Below are 21,232 nucleotides of genomic sequence, written 5' to 3' on the forward strand. Positions count from 1 at the left end.
TATTATTGTTATATTTAACATTTATTTATTCCCTTTCATTGCCCTTGTTTTTTATTGTTGTAGTTATTATTGTTGTCGTCATTGTTGGTTAGGACAGAGAGAAATGGAGAGAGGGGAAGACAGAGAGGGGGAGAGAAAGAGACACTTGCAGACCTGCTTCACTGCCTGTGAAGCAACGCCCCTGCAGGTGGGGAGCCGGGGGCTCAAACCGGAATCCTTACGCTGGTCCTTGCGCTTTGCGCCACGTGCGCTTCACCCGCTGCGCTGCCGCCCGACTCCCCCACCCCCATGTTTTTTTATGTAAGAGCCACACACTTGGTATCTTAATAGGGAAAGTCTCCTTCACTCTTTAACCATGATTCATGTGTTCTGGAGCCAGAAGGGCCCTTAGAAATCAACACTGACAGCTTGCCTCCTTCTTTCTGAATGCCAGCGGTGTGGTCAGACATGAGCCACTGAATCCAAGGCAACACCGAGCCCACTTACCTTCACGTCTAGCACATGGAGCTCCACCCTTACCGAGCTCTCCTCTTCGGTGAACATTTCAATCCTGTTGACATGACTGAAGTCGGCCAATAGAGCCACCAGGTTGGTTTTGGTGTTGATGACGTGGCTTATGCCGTATCGGGGTCCCACCAGGAGAGTCACTTCTGAGCGTTTTTCTGCCTGCTGAGAGAGCCATCGACAAGACATAAAATACTGGGCCAAATGCATGCAAAGTTGAATCTCAGAATCTGGTGTGAGAAGACTGCATTCTCTGTAGAGTCTGCTTCTGGCTTTTACTGTACTAGATCATTCAATCAGAAGAACCAGATATGACTATACAGAGGTGCTGATAAATCATGAATATTGTGGAAAGTAAATGTTATCATAACACAGGGATTCCTATCATGAGAGGCTTTTTACTTTTATGGTCTTTTTTGTTCCCATCTTGATGGATTTCCTAAAAATGTACATGAGTGAATAGATGCAAAAGCAATTAGAAAAATAATGTCTGCTATTACGAACTATGCTGCTATGAACATAGGTGTACACATATCTTTTTGGTTGGGTGTTATGGAGGCTTTGGGGGGTAGATCCCCAGGAGAGGAACTACTGGGTCATATGGAAGGTCCATCTCTAGCCTTGTGATGGTTGTTCAGACTGCTCCCCACAGAGGCTGGACCAATTTATATTCCCACCAGCAGTGCAGAAGGGTTCCTCTGTCCCCCAGGCATGGAATGTCAACCCTTCAGCCTCATTACTCAGGTGAGACCTTTCCTTTCTCATAGGACTCCTTAATTCCATTTTGGGTTCACTTCCTAACAAATCCCCAACACCTAGATACAGGCCAGGTGCCATGATATTGGGCAGATGTTCACATGTATCCATAAATTAGGGCAAGATCTATACCTGAAAACAAAAGTACACGATAGCTTTTAGTGAGTCAATAAATGCAGCAAGTAAGTAGAAAGACCTAAAAAGACACCATAAAGTACCTAATTAAATAGTTTCTACCTAGACCTAGATACCCTCCTCACCTACCTCCTATTACACTTCCCTCAGTTGCTCCAAAGCTAATCTTTTCAAAGGGCTACAAAAGCTGAATAAGGGCAAGAGACTGTCATACTCTAATGATGACTCTTTAGTCACTATCAGGCCACCCCATCATCTGGGGCCCTAATCGTGGAGTCCTGGGATTCCCACACAGACATGATGGGCCTACAACTCGAATAGATCCCTCTCTCCATTGTCAATGGTCATCTCCATCAGGAACAACATAATGGACCCTATGGGAGGCCCCCATAGGACTTTGCCCTCAACTTGGATCAACAATAGTAGAGAATGTTCCATCCTCTGAAGGGAGGCTGGATAACATATTCTATCTACCACCCGAGGAAGATGGGTCCTGAAATTGGGGCAGCTTAGAACATTCCTACTCATGACCACAGAATGTGAGCTCAGATCTACAGGGATGCAGAGGTTACATAGGCTCCTGTGCTGAATATGGGCCCCAGATCAGACTGATGGGGTTTACAGTCAACAATATTCATACACCTTTTCCATATTTGGGAGCTACTCTTTCCTGATCCAGCTTTCTAGCCCTTTTTCCAACGATGACACCATCTCCCCAGATAATAACTTGGGTCCACCTGCATATCAGATGCCAGGCTCAGGCAAAAACTAGTATAGTCATGGGCCATTTGGAATATACCTAAAATAGACCTACTAGCTTTTTCCAAAACGGAGACCTCAAATTTTCATCTGCAACATTCCGGCCTTTAAGTTCATGATTAGTCAACAATTTGTTTGGCTCTGTATGTTAACTCTTTTTCAGCCACTAGGTTCCAGATACTACACAGATGCCACTGATGTTGTCCTTGGGCAGACGACCCTACCAATGTGCCCTGGAGCCCGCCTCCCCAGAGCCCTGCCCCACTAGGGAAAGAGAGAGACAGGCTGGGAGTATGGATCGACCTGTCAATGCCCATGTTCAGCGGGGAAGCAATTACAGAAGCCAGACCTTCCACCTTCTGCACCCCATAATGACCCTGGGTCCATACTCCCAGAGGGGTAAAGAATGGGAAAGCTATCAGGGGAGGGGATGGGAATGCAGAGATCTGGTGGTGGGAATTGTGTGGAGTTGTACCCCTCTTATCTTATGGTCTTGTCAGCGTTTCCATTTTATAAATAAAAAAGAAAACATGTCTGATGCTAACAAATATATAGAATATAGGTTTTTTTTTTTAAAAAAAACATTATCTTTTATGATGGATGAGAAGCTTTTCAGAAATGAAGTCCCCCCCCCCCTTTCAATGTGAAAACAACTCCTGGCCCAGGGTTTTAAAAGCAGGCCATTGTTTGAGTGCGTCAGTTCTCTTGCTTCTTCACATTTCCCTTTCTAAAGCATGCTGTAGAACCGTTATCTAGTCTAACTTTGCTTCTGGTCTTTTCAGGCTGCGGCACGACCCATTAGAAATGAAGGCTGTGAGAGTCACAGCTGACTTGCTTTTGTCAGCAGCGGCAGCCCGTGCAGGACAGCCTGCACAGTTGACGTTTCGCAGGCCTCCTCTCTACAGCTTCCAAGGAAAAGCCAAGAAAAAAAGAAATTACCACTAATGTTGCCTTGAACACTCGACCCCCATACAATCGAAGGTCACTGAGGAACTTGAGATAATGGACCTTGGCTTGCAGTGCGGAGAGCTGAGGAGAGAAAGGAAACCCCACATGTTAACTCCGTTGGGTACAGTTCGTTTCTGCTAGAGACCAGCTGAAACCAAGGGCAAACCAGGAGGGTGACTTCACTGGTGACAGATGGGGTGTGACAAGGACTTTCCAGGTGGAACGAAAGGGAATTGTTCTGTACTCTGTTTCCTAAGGAAGGGCTGCGGTAGAACATGGAGGTGAAAGTCTTCTCTATTTTGGAAAACGTGTGGGGAGCTCTTAAAGTATGGGAGTGCTGAGCCAGGGCATTCACCAAGCGACAGCAGATGATCAGATAGTCCACTGAACATCTGCTCCTGGAGAGACTGCAAGGAGGCAAGCGGTGCTTTCCAATCGCAATCAGAGACAACGGTGGGTCGTAAACAGATTCTCCCACCGCACAAGAAGCTCACCTGAACGCAGAGTGGGAGCTGTGTTAAACACACCTGCAATCTATATTAAGCCTTTCGCATTCGCATCCATTACAACACTCCCAGCTCAGATTTCTTAAGTCTTTGCAAGTTTATAAGGAAAAGGAACTTTCTGAGTCCCAAGCACAATGCTAACGCCTGAGCTTGCAATAGGGATCTCTTTTTAATGGATTCAATTCCAAGAATCTATTGTGTTCCACGAGTGATTTATAGTAACGTTTGATGCAGATAAAATATGTCTCTGCAACCACAAGAAAGCATTTGATTAAACAAGGTCCAAGTTTCATACTGAATGTGCCAGGAATCTTTACAGCAGTAGTGCGTTTTCCATTGCAGATGACTTGCCAACTCATTTGTTAACTATACCTGAAAGCACTAGCCTTTATGTCATTTAGTACGATTCACCCATCCTATTTCTTTCTAAATCCCAAAGCACTTTGCAAATTGATTTCAGAGCAAACCACTCACTCTTGGCTAGGGAAAAAAAAAAAGACCTTTGTACAAAGACGATGATAGATAGATCCACTGATCTTAGAAGAGTTATACAAATTATTACAAAATCAGTGGGCCAGGCTCAGAAAAGACACATCAGGTCAATTAAAGGAGACACACATTGGGAAAATCAGAAGTACTTAAAAGATCTTGATCTAACATGTTCTGCTGTGTTTCTAGAAGCCAAATGATTACAGACACTAGGAAATAAGTCAAAGTGCGTTGCACCTGATCATACATTTTTAGAAGCCATAGAGTGAACAGAAATAAGTATGGCTTAGCCAGTAAAATGACTTAAATTCACATACTCGGACCAAAGGATAGTCAGATAAACAGTGGTTTGTATTAGAGTCACACACGTTACTATGGTCGATACCAACTGCAAAGTGTTCCTGGGTTAAGACTGCTTCCAGTTCTTGTGGCCAGTATTCTTTCTTTCTTCCTTCATGCTATTTATTTAGCCCCTGCCCAGTGGTCAGTAATTTAAGGCTTCTTTTTCTAGCTCCTGAAGTTCTTTGCTTATTGTTATCTATGAACATAACAGTCTCTTCTTACAAGCTGTATGCTTTAAGCTGTCTTTTATGTTTCTTCTATTTCACAGAATAAGGAAAAATTTCACCGGAACAATTTCATCTTACTTCCAAGAGTAAGATTTGACTCATTGGTATTCAACCTGGGGTGATGTGGTTCTCCAGGAACATTTGACAATGTCTGAGGACATTCTTGTCTGTCACAACTGAGGGTGTGGGGCGCTACGTCATACCATGCATAGGACAGTCCCCTGCTCCCAACAAGGGCTGCTCTAGTCCCACATGGCAACAACACAGCAACAAAGGAAGCCCGGTTTAACTCATGTGGCACGTGGCCCTAGTTGGCTACCTTGCACTTAAGCTGGTCAAGCAAGAAGGTGATAGAAATGTACCATGATCTTGGAATTCTATCCCTGGACCACAGGGTCTCCAAGCTGATGCCAGATCCCCCTACGTTCACACATGAGCACACACATGCCATACGTACATTCAGGGAGTCTATAGCTTGCGAGGAATACTTTTCCACAAGGAAACTTATATTCCATTCGTCTTAGAAACATGGTAATAATTCTTTTCTTGAAAAAAGGCCATACAGTGTTAACTTCTGAAAATATGGTGCTACGTATTTTACTCATGGGCTAATTTTAAACATTTAAAAGAATGCACACACGTCTCTCTCTTTAAAATCCACTTTCTATTAAGATGCAAATGTGATACCTTTTTCCCGGGTGGTACCAAGTTTTGATTTGCTTTGACAAGGTGTGAAAGTGCTTTCTTTATGTTCTTCTCTTTCATGCTTTGCAGCACAGCCGAGGGAAGAAAAGTTTCTAATCCCCATTCTTTTCTGCAATAAAGAGCACATCTTTAATTTCACATTCTTGTGATGGTTAGTTACCTAAGATAAAACTGGTGCTCTGATGTTCGTTGGAACAAAAGAATTCTTGATAAAGCAAAGAATGGTGGCAAATCCTCACTTAGGGACAAAACTTTTAACTGACACGAAGGAAACACATTACTTGATCATTAATACTTATGTATTTATTAATTATTTTTTCCCCAGAGTATTGATCAGCTCTGGTTTATGGTGGTGTACGGGACTGAACCTGGGATTTTGGAGCCTCAGGCAGGAGAGTACCTTTGCATAACCATTATGCTATCGACCCCCACTGTTCACTGTGCTTTAAATACATGTGCTTCCAACAGTTCACACAAAGGATACAGCGCACTGAGTCCCAGTGCTGTGTTCCAATTCTACCCTCCTGAGTAACTATGGGACTCAGGTAAGTTCCTTACTCATGCCGTGCCTTGCTATGCTTGTCTGTGAAAGGGAGCTAAGACCCTGGTGCTGGGACTAGGTGGTAGTGCACCTGATTAAGCACATACAGTACGGAATGCAAGGATCCAGGTTCAATCCCATGGCCCCCACCTGCAGGGAGAAAGCTTCATGAGTGGTGAAGCAGGGCTGCAGGTGTCTCTCTCTCTCTCTCCCTCTCGATTTCCCTCTCTCCTCTGAATTTTTCTCTGTCTCTATCCAATAGTAAATAAATATATTAAAATAAATAAATAAAACCTATGTGACAACATACATTTGTTTATTGAAAAAAATTAAGGAGTCGGGCTGTAGCACAAGTGGCACAAAGTGCAAGGACCAGCATAAAGATGTCGGTTCAAGCCCCCCGGTTCCCCACCTGCAGGGGAGTCACTTCACAGGCGGTGAAGCAGGTCTGCAGGTGTCTGTCTTTCTCTCCCCCTCTCTGTCTTCCCCTCCTCTCTCCATTTCTCTCTGTCCTATCTAACAACGATGATATCAATAACAACATCAATAGCTACAACAATAAAACAACAAGAGCAACAGAAGGGAATAAATAAATAAATATTTTTTAAAATTAAAAAAAGAAAATAATAAAAAAAAAAAAAAGAAAGAAAGACCCTAGTGCTCTCCTCAGAATGTTGTGAGAATTAAACCACCATCAAAGCTTGGCTTGGAACCAAGTTCCCTTGGGAATGTAAGAACCTATTTTTCACTGGAAATAGAACCCTCCCTTTCACCAAAATTCTCCAAAGGTGGATCGTGTACGAAGTGTGTCTCTTCCAGTCCAAATGGAACGAGGTATTCAGACATGCTGCCTCTAGCTGACGCATCAGTTTTGGAAACAGAAACAAAGAGCAAAACATAGAGAATTACATAGGGCATTACGAAGGCAGCACTTACTCGATGTACTTGAGGGAGATCTTCTGTGTTTGCTTGGTGGTCACGGTGGCGATGTACATCTGTAAGGCGGCTAGCCTCAGGGCAATGTCATATTTCAGCTCCGGCCCAAATCGCTCCTGAACAACATCATTACAACTCTGCGAAGAGACCAGCAGAGGGCGCACCGCGTCAAAGAATGACTGTTGCCTTGAGGGAGCAGGTGACATGCTCTTCCCCAGAGGCTTTTCCACTTGGCTTCCAAGGCAAGGAAACTAACTAAGTGTAGAAACACTCTCCCCCACCCCCCGCGCCGCTTGGAAATGAGTCAGTATTTAATTGCACGCACAGTCACAGAGACCACACCAAACACTCCAGCATCCATCGACAAGCGAGCTGCTATTTAATATTTAGCTTTCTGTAAAAATAATTAGGAATTTTGGTATGAAATTTCCAAACACAGGGGCTGCAAGGGAAAACCCAGTGGAGTTCAGCCGGCAGGCGGAAGCCCCGCCCTTCCACATCACGGGCAGGCTCATGGGCAAGGCCTCAGTTGCCTGTCCTGTACCTGGGGGTGCACGACTCCTTTCACAGGGCTGTGAAGGGGATGAAACGGTCACAATGCGGAGCCCTCGGAGTGCCACCTGCCTGCCGCCGGCATTCACGTGCTGTCAGCAACAGCCTTGATGGAGCGGTGAGAGTGGTACTTCTAGACTTCCCCCAGCTGCCCACGGCCAGCAGAATGTAACCTCAACAGGTGTCCCATCCGGGCCATGGGGATCTGCTTCCCGCCACTCTGGAGTGGGGCAAGGATCAGGATCACAGCATCTGCTGTGACTCTGAAGGAGTCATTCCATGTCTCTCAGCCTGACTCTGTTCATCTATACAGAGGAGACACCTATATCACAAGGTTTGCGGAGAGTGGCAGACAGAAGAGTGGTTCGCGGGCACTGCAGAGTCCTATCTGGCCGGAAGCCACGTTTCCAGGGTAGCTTTCTCACTCACCTTGGAGACCACTGATGGGAAGCATAGCACTGCTCAAGCATAGTCTGTGTGCATGTGTGTGCGTGCCCGTGTATGGGGACACATGCTTATTTTTCTGGGAAACAAGAATTTGGAGCTAGGGATATGTCAGTTAGTTCATTCTTTAGTCAGTCTTGTCTGGATTTTTTGACGCTCCCCCCTTCTTTTCTTCATTGGGTGTTACTGAGTTACAGAACAGCTGTGGACAGGTGGATACGACCTCTCACCTCGCTGTGATAGGTGTCTGCCGAAGACTCTCACTCTCAACGCACGCCCTTTTCCATCATCATGCAAAGATGATGAAAGAACCTCATGTGTGACCATTACTTCCTACACTGACTTTACCGAATGGAGATCTGTGTTTCAGTGTGGTTTCTGCAACGTCGCCCTCGGAATACATTCCGTCTGTGCAGCGTGGTGTGTGTGTCTCTGAGCCCAGCCTTTCCTTCCTAAGAGGAAGTCTCCTTCTCTCTCTTTCCTCACCCCTTCAGTGGTTTTCTATTTTTGATTCCCCTAAAGTCTTACAACTACTAGCACTGCTCTGGGTGGCCATTTTGTTTTTCTAGTGTTGGTGCTCAAAGTTGTCTATAAGGGGGCACAAGGCAGAGGCCCAGAGAGGGTCATTTTAGCTCCTCCTAGGGGATGAGTGGGGAAAAACACACAGCGCAGCTCCAGCTCATCACTGTAAATCGTAGTAAGTCTGCACGACAGATTTGAAAGAGAATTTTTGCATGAATTTAGAGACAAAAGCCCCAAGCTTAATGTTCTGTCAACTACTAACCAAATGATCTTGGACCGGGCATTTCATTTGTCTTTGTGATTCAACAGTCTTATCTGAAAAATGGGCCACGATAGTTGACTCTTTTTTTAAAACTATTTATTTATTTCCTTTTTGTTGCCCTTGTTGTCTTATTGTTGTAGTTATTACTGTTGTTATTGATGTCGTCATTGTTGGCTAGGACAGAGAGAAATGGAGAGAGGAGGGGAAGACAGAGAGGGGGAGAGAAAGACAGACACCTGCAGACCTGCTTCACCCCTGTGAAGTGATTACGCTGCAGGTGGGGAACCGGGGGCTCGAACCGGGATCCTCACGCAAGTCCTTGCGCTTTGGGCCATGTGTGCTTAACCTGCTGCGCTACCACCTGACTCCCAACAGCTGACTCTTAAGGTTGTAGGTACAGCTGTCAGGATGCTTCCCAAAATGCAGTGTGCTTTATAAAGGAGCCATCACTACTATCCATTCTTCTCAAAACTGTGATGGAGTTTTCTCCCACCCCTTCTATACCCTACATTTAATCAGAGTTCTGGGGGATTTTTTTTTTTTTGGTCAAGGCTACTAGTGCTTGATTGTATCACATAATTAGTTCATATTGATCCTGAGAATTAATGTGAAGTCTGTTATTTATTCCTTTGGTACAAATCATGCTTTTTTTTTTTTTTTAATGCTTAAGCACATTGCCTAAAACACAGTTACACAAGCAAATGGAGGCCCAACAGACTTTGCTTTTGGTCCACAAAAAATGTCCATTTATAGTGAAAGTGTCAGAGATGAAAAAGAAAAGCAGTACTGCTAAATGCTTGAAAATCTTTTGCAGTCTCTTAGGTATTAGCGTGCTTGCTAATCGGTGTGACAATCTTTTTTTTTTTTTTTAATACACAGTGGATAGGTAGATGTCAGGATAGCTCACTACAGTTATGAGTTAAGACAGTCTGTACTATCAGAGTTTACTGTCCTTACATGTACTGGGATCTGTAAAACAGCTCAGGGCCCATTAGTAGCTAAGAGACTAATAGGGATCATCATCTTTTGTCTTTGTAAAGTGACAAGCATTGTTTTTGGTTTATTCTTTTCTTCTCTCAGCTAATTAACTTTTAAAAAATTTTATATTTATTTATTTTCCCTTTTGTTGCCTTTGTTGTTTTTTATTGTTGTAGTTATTATTGTTGTTGTTATTGATGTCGTTGTTGTTAGATAGGACAGAAGGACAGAGAGAAATGGAGCGAGGAGGGGAGACAGAGAGCAAGAGAAAGACAGATACCTGCAGACCTGCTTCACCGCCTGTGAAGCGACTCCCCTGCAGGTGAGGAGCCGGGGGCTCGAACCGGGAACCTTACGCCGGTCCTTGCGCTTAACCCACTGCGCTACGGCCTCGATTCCCTAATTAACTATTTTGTTTTCAAAAACATGTATTTATTGACAAGATACAGAGGGAGGGAGGGAGAGAGAGAGAACCATAACATCACTCTGGCACTTGCAATACTGGGGATTGAATTTGGGACCTCATGCTTAAGAGTCCAGCTCTTTTATCCACTGCACCACCTCCTGGGTCGCAATGCAGCTACTTTCCTGGCATTCTTTTAGTAGCCTGAAGGCAACATGGACACACAGCACCGTCTTCAGATCCACAGACTTAGCTCAGACAGATGCTAGTTGTGACCTGCTGCATATTCTGTGTTTCAAAACAGAGCGTCTGAGGCCAAGAAATGAACAGTTCCTATTCTCAGGAGGGTGTGCGAGGGGACAGAGCTTTCTTTTGATCTCTCTCTATTGCCTACCATACGTGGGACCTTCCGCTCTCTCTGCACAGATGAGCAATCCACACCCACACCCTAGGCAACACCCACCCACCCGAGATGGGAAAGCAGAGTGCCATCAGTCTCCAATCATCCCGCGAGTATCAAAGATGTGTCTCCCCTGAATAAGAAAGCTCGCCAAGAAGGGCATTCATCAGCTCGAGCAATCACACCTTACCCAGAAGCATGCAGAGCAGCCCCGCTTCGCTACTTAAGTTTTCTCTTCCTCAACACAGTTCCAACCACCTTCTACAAATGCAGTGGGCTTTTGATGTTTCAGACAGAGGTTTTAAAGCACTATCCTGCTACAGGGATTAGTATACAATTATAGAGAGCAACAGTCAAGGTATCTCCCCACTGACAGGCATCTGAGTGCTTGGAGAGAGAAACTCAATACCAGCACACAGTCTGGAGCCGCAGAGGCAAAGGCCTGTGTGAGCCGGCAGCAAGACTGTGGGGAACATATAGCCACAGAGAGACCAGGCTGTTTATTTCATGCACTCCCATCCGGGTTAGCTGACCTGCTAGGAAGGGTCCAGCCGTCAGAATACAGTATTTACAAAAGCGTTGGCAATCTTGGTAATTTCACTGTTCTGGGGAGAAAATGGAGCAAATATCTCTTGACTTGATAAACAGGGCTCTCTCTGAACAGGACTTGCCTGTTTCTGATGACTCTTGAATTACCTTTTACGAACATCAGTCACCTACTGAGCTGTAAACCACGACTTCTTCCGAAGACCACCGAACTGGGGAACACTTAACTTTCCCTTGACTGTCCCCACTTGCTGGAATGTTCTAGTACATTTTGTTTCTTTCTTCTCTGAGTTAATTTTCATCTTCCTGGGTTCACTGCCTCTTTCATTTATATCACCATTCCTAACCTCTGCTATTTATTTATTTATTTTATATTTATTTTTTTCTACATCTAACATTTCCTTCCTTCTCTCTCTCTCTCTCTCTCCTTCCTTCTTTCCTTCCTTCCTTCCTTCCTTCCTTCCATCCTTCCATCCTTCCATCCTTGTTCTTCAGGGCTTCACCATTCTGTATTGACTTTTCTAGAGACAGAGAAAGAGAGAGAGAGAGAGAGAGAGAGAGAGAGAGAGAGAGAGGGAGAGAGATGTACAAGCTGAAGCTTATTTCATTGTGGTGAGGGCTGAGCTAGAGCCTAGGTTACACACAAACAAGCTATTTTGCCGGTCCTTCTCCCCACTTTCTTTTCTTATCAACTTTTTAAAGATGACAAAAACTTTGCCATATGCACGAAAACACCGAGTACATTGAAACAAATCCCAGTGTATCAACTGCGCAGAGCTATGCATGTGCTGCTCCTTTTGTTTTCCCTGTATCTTTACTCCTTAACTCTTACTTATGGTCCCCTCAATCTGACTTATCCCAAGCCAAAGGAGGTATGCCCCTCTCCATTTCTGAGTTGGGATAGGTGACACTCTAATCTATAAGCTCTCGGAGTGGCTGCAGTGTCAGCTGCCTAAGCATTAAGCAATTGGGTTCTTACTGCTTCATGCTATTATATAGGAAACTTCAGTGAGAGTCATGGGAAGCATTTATAGAAAGACGCGGGACAAACATTATGTGTCATATGGAGAAATTCCCTTTGGGACAAGCCAGGAAAGATGCCCATTTCTGGAAATCATGTTTAAAAAGAACTATATTCCCTGAATCATGTACAAAACATCCACGAAGATGTTACTTTCCAGCCTCGTTGTCTTGCAATGAATGATCCAAGTATTACAACTGACAACACAATACACTAGGACCTAAGCCACAAATGGATAAAAAAAATCAAGAAAAGGGGAACTCTTTCTTACACTAGAATTCCAATTATTAAATGCCACCAAAATGATGGAATTAGAAAAAAAATTATTATTTTCAACCCATGAAATAATAATGGACTCAGGCCAGAATCATCAGTGAATTCTTAAAATTTTTTTTTATTATCTTTATTGATTGGATAGAGACAGTCATAAATTGAGAGGGAAGGGAGGGATAGAGAGGGTGAGAGACAGAGAGACACCTGCAGCACTGCTTCACCACTTGTAAAATATTCCCCCTGCAGGTGGGGACTGGGGGCTCGAACCCAGGTCCTTGCGCATTGTAATATGTGCGCTCAACCAGGTGCGCCACCACCCAGCCCCTATCATCAGTGAATTCTAAAACCAGTGGGTGGGAGGACCTTGCAGCTGCAAAGTAACACTGCACACATCACTCATGTACCACGTAGGGACAAGTGGTGACTTCTGACATTTGGAGGACGTTGGCTTAACCCACAGTCAACCTTCTTTTTTTAATAGTTTTTTTTTAAAATATTTATTTTATTTATTTATTCCCTTTTGTTGCCCTTGTTGTTTTATTGTTGTAGTTATTATTGTTGTTGTCGTTGTTGGATAGGACAGAGAGAAATGGAGAGAGGAGGGGAAGACAGAGAGGAAGAGAGAAAGATAGACACCTGCAGACCTGCTTCACCGCCTGTGAAGCGACTCCCCTGTAGGTGGGGAGCCGGGGTTCGAACCGGGATCCTTATGCCGGTCCTTGTGCTTTGCGCCACCTGCGCTTAATCCGCTGCACTACAGCCCGACTCCCAGTTAACCTTCTTTTAAGAGGACAAACCATCACCGTGTGTCTCCTGATGTGATGTACAAACGATACCGCACTCAAATGTGGAACCTCACTCTAAGCATTCAAAAATGAAAGAGGCTTCCAGAACCTAGCTGAGGAGCCGTACTCCTCAAAACTGTCACACTCTTGTAAGTCAAAGAATGGCGGAGCACTGTGCCAGATTTCAGAGAAGTAACATAACATGCCAACGGAAAAGCAAAACAGAATCCTGGAGTAGATTCTGTTCTAGAAAAATGTCATGAAGGGTGGGGGTAGATAGCATAATGGCTATGCTAAGAGACTCTCCAAAGTCCCAGGTTCAATCCCCCTCACCACCATAAGCCAGAGCTAAGCCAGTGCTCTGGTTAATAATAATAATAATAATAATAATAATAATAATAATAATAATAAATAATAATAAATGTAATGAAAAGGACAATTGGGGACACTAGGTAAAATTTAGACAGGAACTGGAGATCTGATAATGAAAATATATCAGTATTAAATATCTTGACTTTGTTAACCGTATGAGATTATGTAAGAAAATATCCTTGTTGCTGAAAAACACACTGAAGTAGTTAGTTAGGGGCGAGTACGAATCTGCTGATATTCAGATAGTTTAGAAAAAAAGTCTGCACAGGTGTGGGAGTGGTGTGGGAGGGCAACCTGCCACAACAAAGACAAAGTAAGTCAGGTACAGTATCAACAATCATGGCATCTGGGGCCGGGTGGTGGCACACCCGGCTGAGCGCACACATTACAACGCACAAGGATCTGGGTTCCAGCCTCTGTTCCCCACCTGCAGGGGGAAGCTTCACAAGCAGTGAAGCAGGGTTGCAGGTGTCGCTCTTTCACCCTCTCTATCTCCCCCTTCTCTCTCAAGTTCAGTCTCTATCCAAAATAAATATATAAAAAAAACACAATAGCTGGATCTGGGTGAAATTATTTGCCCCGTGGTATTAATATCAAACATGCCCAAGGTGGTAGAGAGCATAATGGTTATGCTAAGAGACTCTCATGCCTGAGGCTCCGAAGTCCCAGGTTCAATCCCCCACACCAACATAAGCCTGAGCTGAGCAGTGCTCTGGTCAAAAGCAAACAAATGGAAACACAAAACCATATCAAACATGCCCAAACTTTCACATACCTGAACATAGAGATACTCAAAAGCAACTGGATCTCTTCTTAAAAGGTCAATGGGATCCTTTGGGACAAAGCTAATTCGGAAAAGACACCTCATCTTATGGGAGCCGGGCCTCTGCGTCACCTAGAAGAGACCAATCACAAGAGTCCTTCAGTGCTGACGATGGGATGGCAGAGAGACACAGCAACACAGGCAACCGTCTTTGTGCACAGAAGTTCTTCTCAGTATTTGTCACAGATCCACATTCCCAGAAAACCACACACACCTGAACATACAGTAGGCTGGATAACATCTGAGATGATGAGATGACAGGGCACAAGGAGGAAGTGCCCCAAGGAGAGGCCAAGGGCAGAGGGAGGAGCAGGGCTGAAGTCTGGTCCCCAGCAGGGGGTGCTCACCAATGACAGTCCTGGACTTTGGACTGTGCCAGAGGCAAGTCTGCAGGTGTGGGCAGGATGGGCGCCTGGGGCCTGAGGGGAGGTCTCCGAACACCTGTAGGTGCTGGCTGATGCATGGGGCTGAACACCAACGTTAGGGCGGGGGCAGGGGAACAGACGGGGACCCAGAGGTCGAGCAGAGATACTGGAGCCTACAGCTGATCACAGCCTCGTAACACGCAGCACTGCCTGGTTTCCTAAATCGGACTCCAGACTGACTCTAGCAGCGGAAGCAAGGTATGTCAACCTCGGGCGAGGCCACAGCGGCAGACGCATCCCAGGTGGGACAGCTCTGAGTGCCGTTGGTCTCTGCCGGCCTCCGTGATCCTTGGTAGACTGGAGCTCCAGCTGCCCACACTGGAGCTGACGGCTGACAGACTCTACTCCCCATTCTGGTCTCAGTGCGCCCTGAGACCTCCTTCTAAATAACACACTAGCATCCATTCCCATCGTTAGTCTGGCCTCTAGACGACCCCAGAGCCAAACACTGACTAGCCACATGAGGGATTTTACACAGCAGGCTTGTTCTCCTGTGAAGAAGCACAGAGTCAGCCAGCTGTTTTGGAGGGTTTGGGCACAGGCGACAATAATAAACAGCCATCAGAGGAGATTGAAAACATCTACAGGCAGATTTAAGTCTGACAGAAATTGTAGGCCTAGTTTAAACGGAGGAATACAATCGAACACAAGTGGCAACTTTCTGACCAGTTCACTGCATCCTGTTTTACTGAACTGGGTTACTTGTCAGACCTGATGTGCAGGACACCAGCTCTTCATTCTGTGACAGCCTACAGCACTTTAGAGGGATGACGCTTCCTGCTTCTCCACCATCTGCGGCATCCCTGACTCCCTGCTGCTCCTCCGGGCTTTGCACAAGGCCCATCCCTACAGTGGCCCAGCCCTGGACTCTTCTCCACAAGGGGGATTTGATGAAACAAACCCCTTATACATACAACAAAGACTCTGCTGATGTATAATCACAAGAAAAGTCCGAGGAACGCGCTGAAATCAGCAGCCAAGCAGCCTGTTCGCCTCCCCAGGGAACAGACAGAGGTGGCATCTTGGTAACCAGGAGCTGGCAGGTCACATATTTGCAGAGGGCAGGAATGGGCCAGGATTTCAGGCTTCCGGAAATAGCCTAAAGTGTGCACTCAGAGTTTAAGACAACAGAATAGGACTTTGACTCTAAATTTAAAGAATCTCAGCAGCCGTTTCTTTTTAATGGCTTCAAGAGCTCAATTCTCAAAACAGGCAAATTAGTCACTGGAGCGGCACCAGGCCTGCTTCTACAGAGGTCTAATCCCAACGAACAGCTGCTGAGTATTCGAATGACAAATCGCCTGGAAGACCAATTGACTGCTCCGTGACAAACTGACAAAAGGGACCCATCACCTGGGGGCGTAAAATCCATTAGGAAAGGCAGTGCTTCCTCTAGGGTGGTGATGGCGGTGGTGGGACACCCAGGCCGTGGTTAATGCGCTTACAGGATTCAGCTCGCACTGGGCACTGCGGGCACAGGACCGTCACCCAAGAGGGTCATCACACACCTGAGTTAGAGTCTCCTGTTCATGAAGCAACAGCAGCTTGCTTCCAGCCCCTTCTGTCTTCTGCTCCAGCATGAGGGAGAAGTGTTCGATGCCTTTGATGGACAGCTTCTCTTGAAGGGTTAAGATGACATCCTTACAGAGGAAACACAGATTTGGTGGAAACTGAGGCAGCCCTCCTGCAGAGCCCAGCATTTCTACAGATAGTGCTGGGCGTCCTATACCTTTGCTTGGCTCGGAAGCTAGAAGCCTCTAAGCTCCAAACAGATACAAAATTGAGGCTTTCCTCCTCTTTTCTTTCTCCTGCCCTGCCCCCCCCCCCCCAATCTGTATGAAGCTCAGAAACGGGAGAAGGCAACTAGCTGGAGGAGGGGCTTCCCTACCGCTAACAGTCTCAGTGTGGTGACTCTCGAGAGACTGTGCAGCGTTCGGTTCCCCTTTCTTCTAAGTGCTCAGCAAGTCTGCACTCACAGCAGGATCCGGCTCAGTTTTAGGGAAACACCATCGACCCATCCTTGATGTTCTGTCTCTGGCTGCTCCTGTGCTCTGCACTGCGTCACCAGACTTGTGCAGTTGCAATGGAGACTGTGAGCTCGAGAACTCTATTTTCTACTTGGCCTTTAGCAGGACAAGTTTCCGGCTCTTAGCTTTCCCTAAGAATTTATGGCCATGGGAAGGAATATGGACACAGCCTGGCTTCTAATCCCAGTGCTACTGTACTTGAGTCACTTACTTTAGGGCAAGTCATTAACCTTCCCTGTATGTAAACTGGGGATGATATTGTCCCTGCCTCAGATGAGATGCAAGGCAAGTTCACACATGAGAAGCATTTATTAGGGGTCAGGAGGCAGTGCACTTGGTTGAGCGCACACATTACAGTGCGCAAGGACCCAGGTTCAAGCCCCTGGTCCCCACCTGCAGGGGGAAAGCTTCACGAGTGGTGAAGCAGGGCTGCAGGTGTCTCTCTGTCTTGCTCCCTCTCAATTTATCTGTCTCTATCCAATAATAAATAAATAAAACATTTTTAAAAAGATTTACTAGAGCACTGTCGGCACAGAGATAGGGCACTGTAACAATGTGCTTACATTAGTTTTTTAAAAATTTTAAAAAATATTTATTTTCCCTTTCGTTGCCCTTGTTTTTTTATTATTGTAGTTATTATTGTTGTTATTGATATCATCATTGTTGGGTAGGACAGAGAGAAATGGAGAGAGGAGGGGAAGACAGAGAGGGGGAGAGAAAGACAGACACCTGCAGACCTGCTTCACCGCCTGTGAAGTGATTCCCCTACAGGTGGGGAGCCGGGGCTTGAACCGGGATCCTTATGCCGGCCCTTGAGCTTTGCGCCTTGTGCTCTTAACCCGCTGCGCTACTGCCTGACTCCCGCTTACATTAGTTTTTATGTGAAATCTCTGGAGAAGGTGCTATGAGTAGTCTTTGTCAGCAATCTACTAAAGGACTTAACACTTGTGATCAGCAAGGTGTTTGTTCTATACACACACATTTTCTGCAAAGCAAAATGAATTTTCTCAACCACTTACTTTTTCCATGATGTACTTCAAACTAGTAAATCATCTCTCTTCAAGGGAATTCAGATTGCTCAGATGTGAATAGACCCAGAGAGTGTTGGTTTTCAACCTGGAGTGATTCTTTGCTCCGCAGTGATATTTGGCAATTTCTGGAGATATTTTTTGTTGTTGTTGTCAGAATAGGGTTGGGGATACTAGTGACATCAAGAGATTATTATTATTATTATTATTTTGCCTCCAGGCTTATCGCTGGGGCTTGGTGCCTGCACTATGAGTCCACTGCTCCTACTGGCTTTTTTTTTTTTTTTTTTTTTGCTGTTTTATTGGATAAGACAGAGAGAAATTGAGAGGCGGGGAAGTAGAGAGGGAGAGAGAAAGATAGACACTTCTAGACCTGCGTCACTGCTTGTGAAGCGGACCCCCTGCAGATGGGGAGCTGGGGCTCGAACTGGGATCCTTCTCAGGTCCTTGCGCTTAGTACTATGTGTGCTTAGCCCGGTGTGCTACCGCCCAGCCCCCATCAAAAGATTCTTTAACTGATCTTCTTCAGGTTTTGCTTCTTCTCTGTAGCTCCTTTTCAATTTCATTAGGCCCTTTTATAACAAAGACCCATATACCTACCCACACCAAAAAAAAAAATCACTCAGCAGAAATGTCTGGACTTTATTGAATTTCATAAAAAAGACTCTTGTCTCATAATTTTTGCTGCAGATCCAGAAAAGAGAAAACACAAAAGAGCTTTTGTGTGACAACACAGCCTTCATAACATATCCTTCGGAACCACCCAGGACAACAGGAAACCAACAGCAGAAGTTTTTCCCTTTTGTGACTCTGTAGCAAGAAGTTTGGCAATTTTTATAAAACAGTGTCAGGTTTCTTTCCTAACTACACCATTTTCCTTTTCCACTTAGCAGCCTGTTGTCTGTTGTGATAATGGGAATGGTAGGTATGCGGCAAGCTAGCTTTGATTTGATGGGAACTCTGCATTGCTCCCTATCTTCCCACTGTCCGTTGCAGTCTCCAGGGAAATCAGACCCAGTCAAGCTTGGTGTCCCATAGTAAGAGGTCAGAGGAGGTACACAACGGGTGTCTCTTCTACATTCACATTTATTCCCGTTGAGAAATGCATCCTTTCTCTGCCTGTATTGTCAGGTGAGGTGTGGGGCCCCAACAAGTCCGCAGTATCAGAGGGAGTTGTAATGATGCAGCTCTCTGCGTTAGGTCAGGGGTCTGCAAACTATGGCCTTGGATGAATCTGGTCATGTCCATTCATTTGCACCCTGTCCCTACAGCAAAGGATTCTTAGGAAGAGAATGTGCTCCTGGCTCTTGAGAGGTCACCAATAACCCTGGGGAGTGCCCTGCCTGACAGGAGGATCTTCCTTAAACTGCAGTCCTTGGGACACTCCAGGTGGTCTTTGGCCATAGTGGGATTTCTGGTGGGGACCTTGGCACTGTGCTATCAGCTTGACATCTGGAGGGACTGAAGCCTAAGGCAAGCCACACTCATGGTTAGCTGTGTGTATGTGGCCTAACTAAAAGCCGAACACACAAATAAACCAAAACAACTGGACAGCGGGACTCAGGGAAGCTTTCCTGACTCGCAGTGGCCCCTGCACGTTGGCACGCATCACTGTGGGAAGAGCAGGGCTGCGCCTGGCTCCCCTGGGAGGGACAAGTGGGCGTTCTATGCCCCGTCTCTGCTGGCCTATGCATCTTCTCCTTTTCAGTTTCATTAGGCTGTAAGCTTGATCTTCTTGCTGTGATTTGCCAGACTCTGTGAGTCTTCCAAATGGATCACTGAACCCGAGGGTGGTCTCAAGCCCTCCCGAGCCCAACCTGCCTATGGTTGCTTTGATGTTACAATAGCAGAGCCGAGCTGTCGCGATAGTGACCAAATGGCCTACAAAGCCCATAGTGCTTTCTCTGAAGCTCCTTCCAGAAAACATCTGTGGACTCCTAGGCTAGCTGATCAATAATTAATATCTCACCAGGAATTGATTTTGAGTAGGAATAAAGGAAAAGGGGCTTTTCAGTCACCACCATTCACAATCATCAACCACATACAGAGGGAATGATTGAAACGCTCCCTCATCAATCTATTCATATTATCTGCTCTATTACCTGCTAAATCACTACCTCTTTCAAGCAATTCAAAACAAGCTGCTTGCTGAATCATGACAATAAGAATACACAGTCAGTGGGAGTTTGCAGAAAGACTTCCACTTAGAAGGTTTATGCTGATTGAGTTTTTTTTTTTTTTCTTAAAAGCCCGAGAATTAGGATTTGGTTACCAACAGACATTTTAAACACGGAGTTGATACATTACTGTACAGATCATCATCGGGTACTTTTTTAACCTAATAAAATCTTTTTTACTGTGCCATTTGAAAAAGAGTCTATTTTAGGGTGATGGAGCATTAGGGAGCAATCAATTTCGGAATGGAATTTTGTCTATAAAAACGAGTATGCGGGAGTCGGGCTGTAGCACAGCAGGTTAAGCACAGGTGGTGCAAAGCACAAGGACCGGCATAAGGATGCCGGTTCGAGCCCCCGACTCCCCACCTGCAGGGGAGTTGCTTCACAGGTGATGAAGCAGGTCTGCAGGTCTTTCTCTCTCCCCTCTCTGTCTTCCCCACCTCTCTCCATTTCTCTCTGTCCTATCCAGCAACTACGACAACAATAATAACTACAACAATAAAACAACAAGGGCAACAAAAGGGAATAAATAAATAAAATAAATATTAAAAAAAAGAGTATGCACTTCTTCCCCCTGGAAGGAAGCATGGGGGAAACACGCATACACTCTGCTATAATATTCATAATGTGATGCTTCTCTGTGGCTCTGAACTAAGAGGACTGCTCTGTGCCTCTCGAGGCTCAGCCTAGGAAGGACGCCTCACTCCTGCCATTCTAAGCAGCATTTCCACGAACTTGGTGCTAGCAATTTAAAGCACACGCCATATTTACATTATTTGATCCCGTGTTTTTGCTGGACACCAAAGTAGCAGATATTCAATTAACAGCTAACGTCTTAATCTTCTTGGCACCTGACATTGCTGAGAAATCATGCTGGCTTTGGGCAGGGTGCCAAGCCTTCTTTGGGTGACAGTCATGATTTTAATTAATCTTCAGTTGCATTAAAATGACTAGTCCTAGTGTTTCTTCACTGACAGCATGTTCTATTGTACACACACACACACACACACACACACACACACAGAGAATCTCAGTGTAAGCTTTTGTTTTGTAAGTATTCACACGTGGCCTTACTGGGTGGCAACCAATGTACTCTCAGAAACAAACTGTGAGTGGGGGGGAGAGGGGAAAGGTGTCGCCCCCAGGACTCACAATGTGCCCGGGGGTGTCCAAGACAGTGCTGTTGCTCCTCTTACCTTTATGGAGGTGCTGCAGTCAAAGCGAAATGATTTGGTCTGCCCATTCTCCAGATAGACTTTCAAAACATTCGGCATAAAAAGAAGTGAATTATCCTTAACAGTTTCCTGTTTAACAAAAAAAAGGGGGGGGGGCATAAGTCAGTGGAA

General features: G+C 45.4%; 1 protein-coding gene across 4 annotated transcripts in view; it reads right to left on the reverse strand.

Moving 5' to 3' along the window:
- The window catches only part of FRMPD4 (FERM and PDZ domain containing 4), a 635,847-nt gene that overhangs the window by 16,746 nt on the left and 597,869 nt on the right, over positions 1-21,232 (reverse strand). For 3 of the 4 annotated variants that reach the window (XM_007517468.3, XM_007517467.3, XM_060183062.1), the window contains exons 7-13: positions 21,083-21,190; positions 16,163-16,294; positions 14,182-14,301; positions 6,849-6,985; positions 5,354-5,480; positions 3,094-3,183; positions 487-669 (exon numbers count right to left, since the gene is read on the reverse strand). In XM_007517468.3, coding sequence (XP_007517530.1) covers positions 487-669; positions 3,094-3,183; positions 5,354-5,480; positions 6,849-6,985; positions 14,182-14,301; positions 16,163-16,294; positions 21,083-21,190 — 897 coding nt within the window. The remainder of the gene's footprint in view (positions 1-486; positions 670-3,093; positions 3,184-5,353; positions 5,481-6,848; positions 6,986-14,181; positions 14,302-16,162; positions 16,295-21,082; positions 21,191-21,232) is intronic. The other variant, XM_060183063.1, reaches the window with a different exon arrangement.

Source organism: Erinaceus europaeus, chromosome X, assembly GCF_950295315.1.
Source record: "Erinaceus europaeus chromosome X, mEriEur2.1, whole genome shotgun sequence".
Taxonomy (NCBI): Eukaryota; Metazoa; Chordata; class Mammalia; order Eulipotyphla; family Erinaceidae; genus Erinaceus; species Erinaceus europaeus.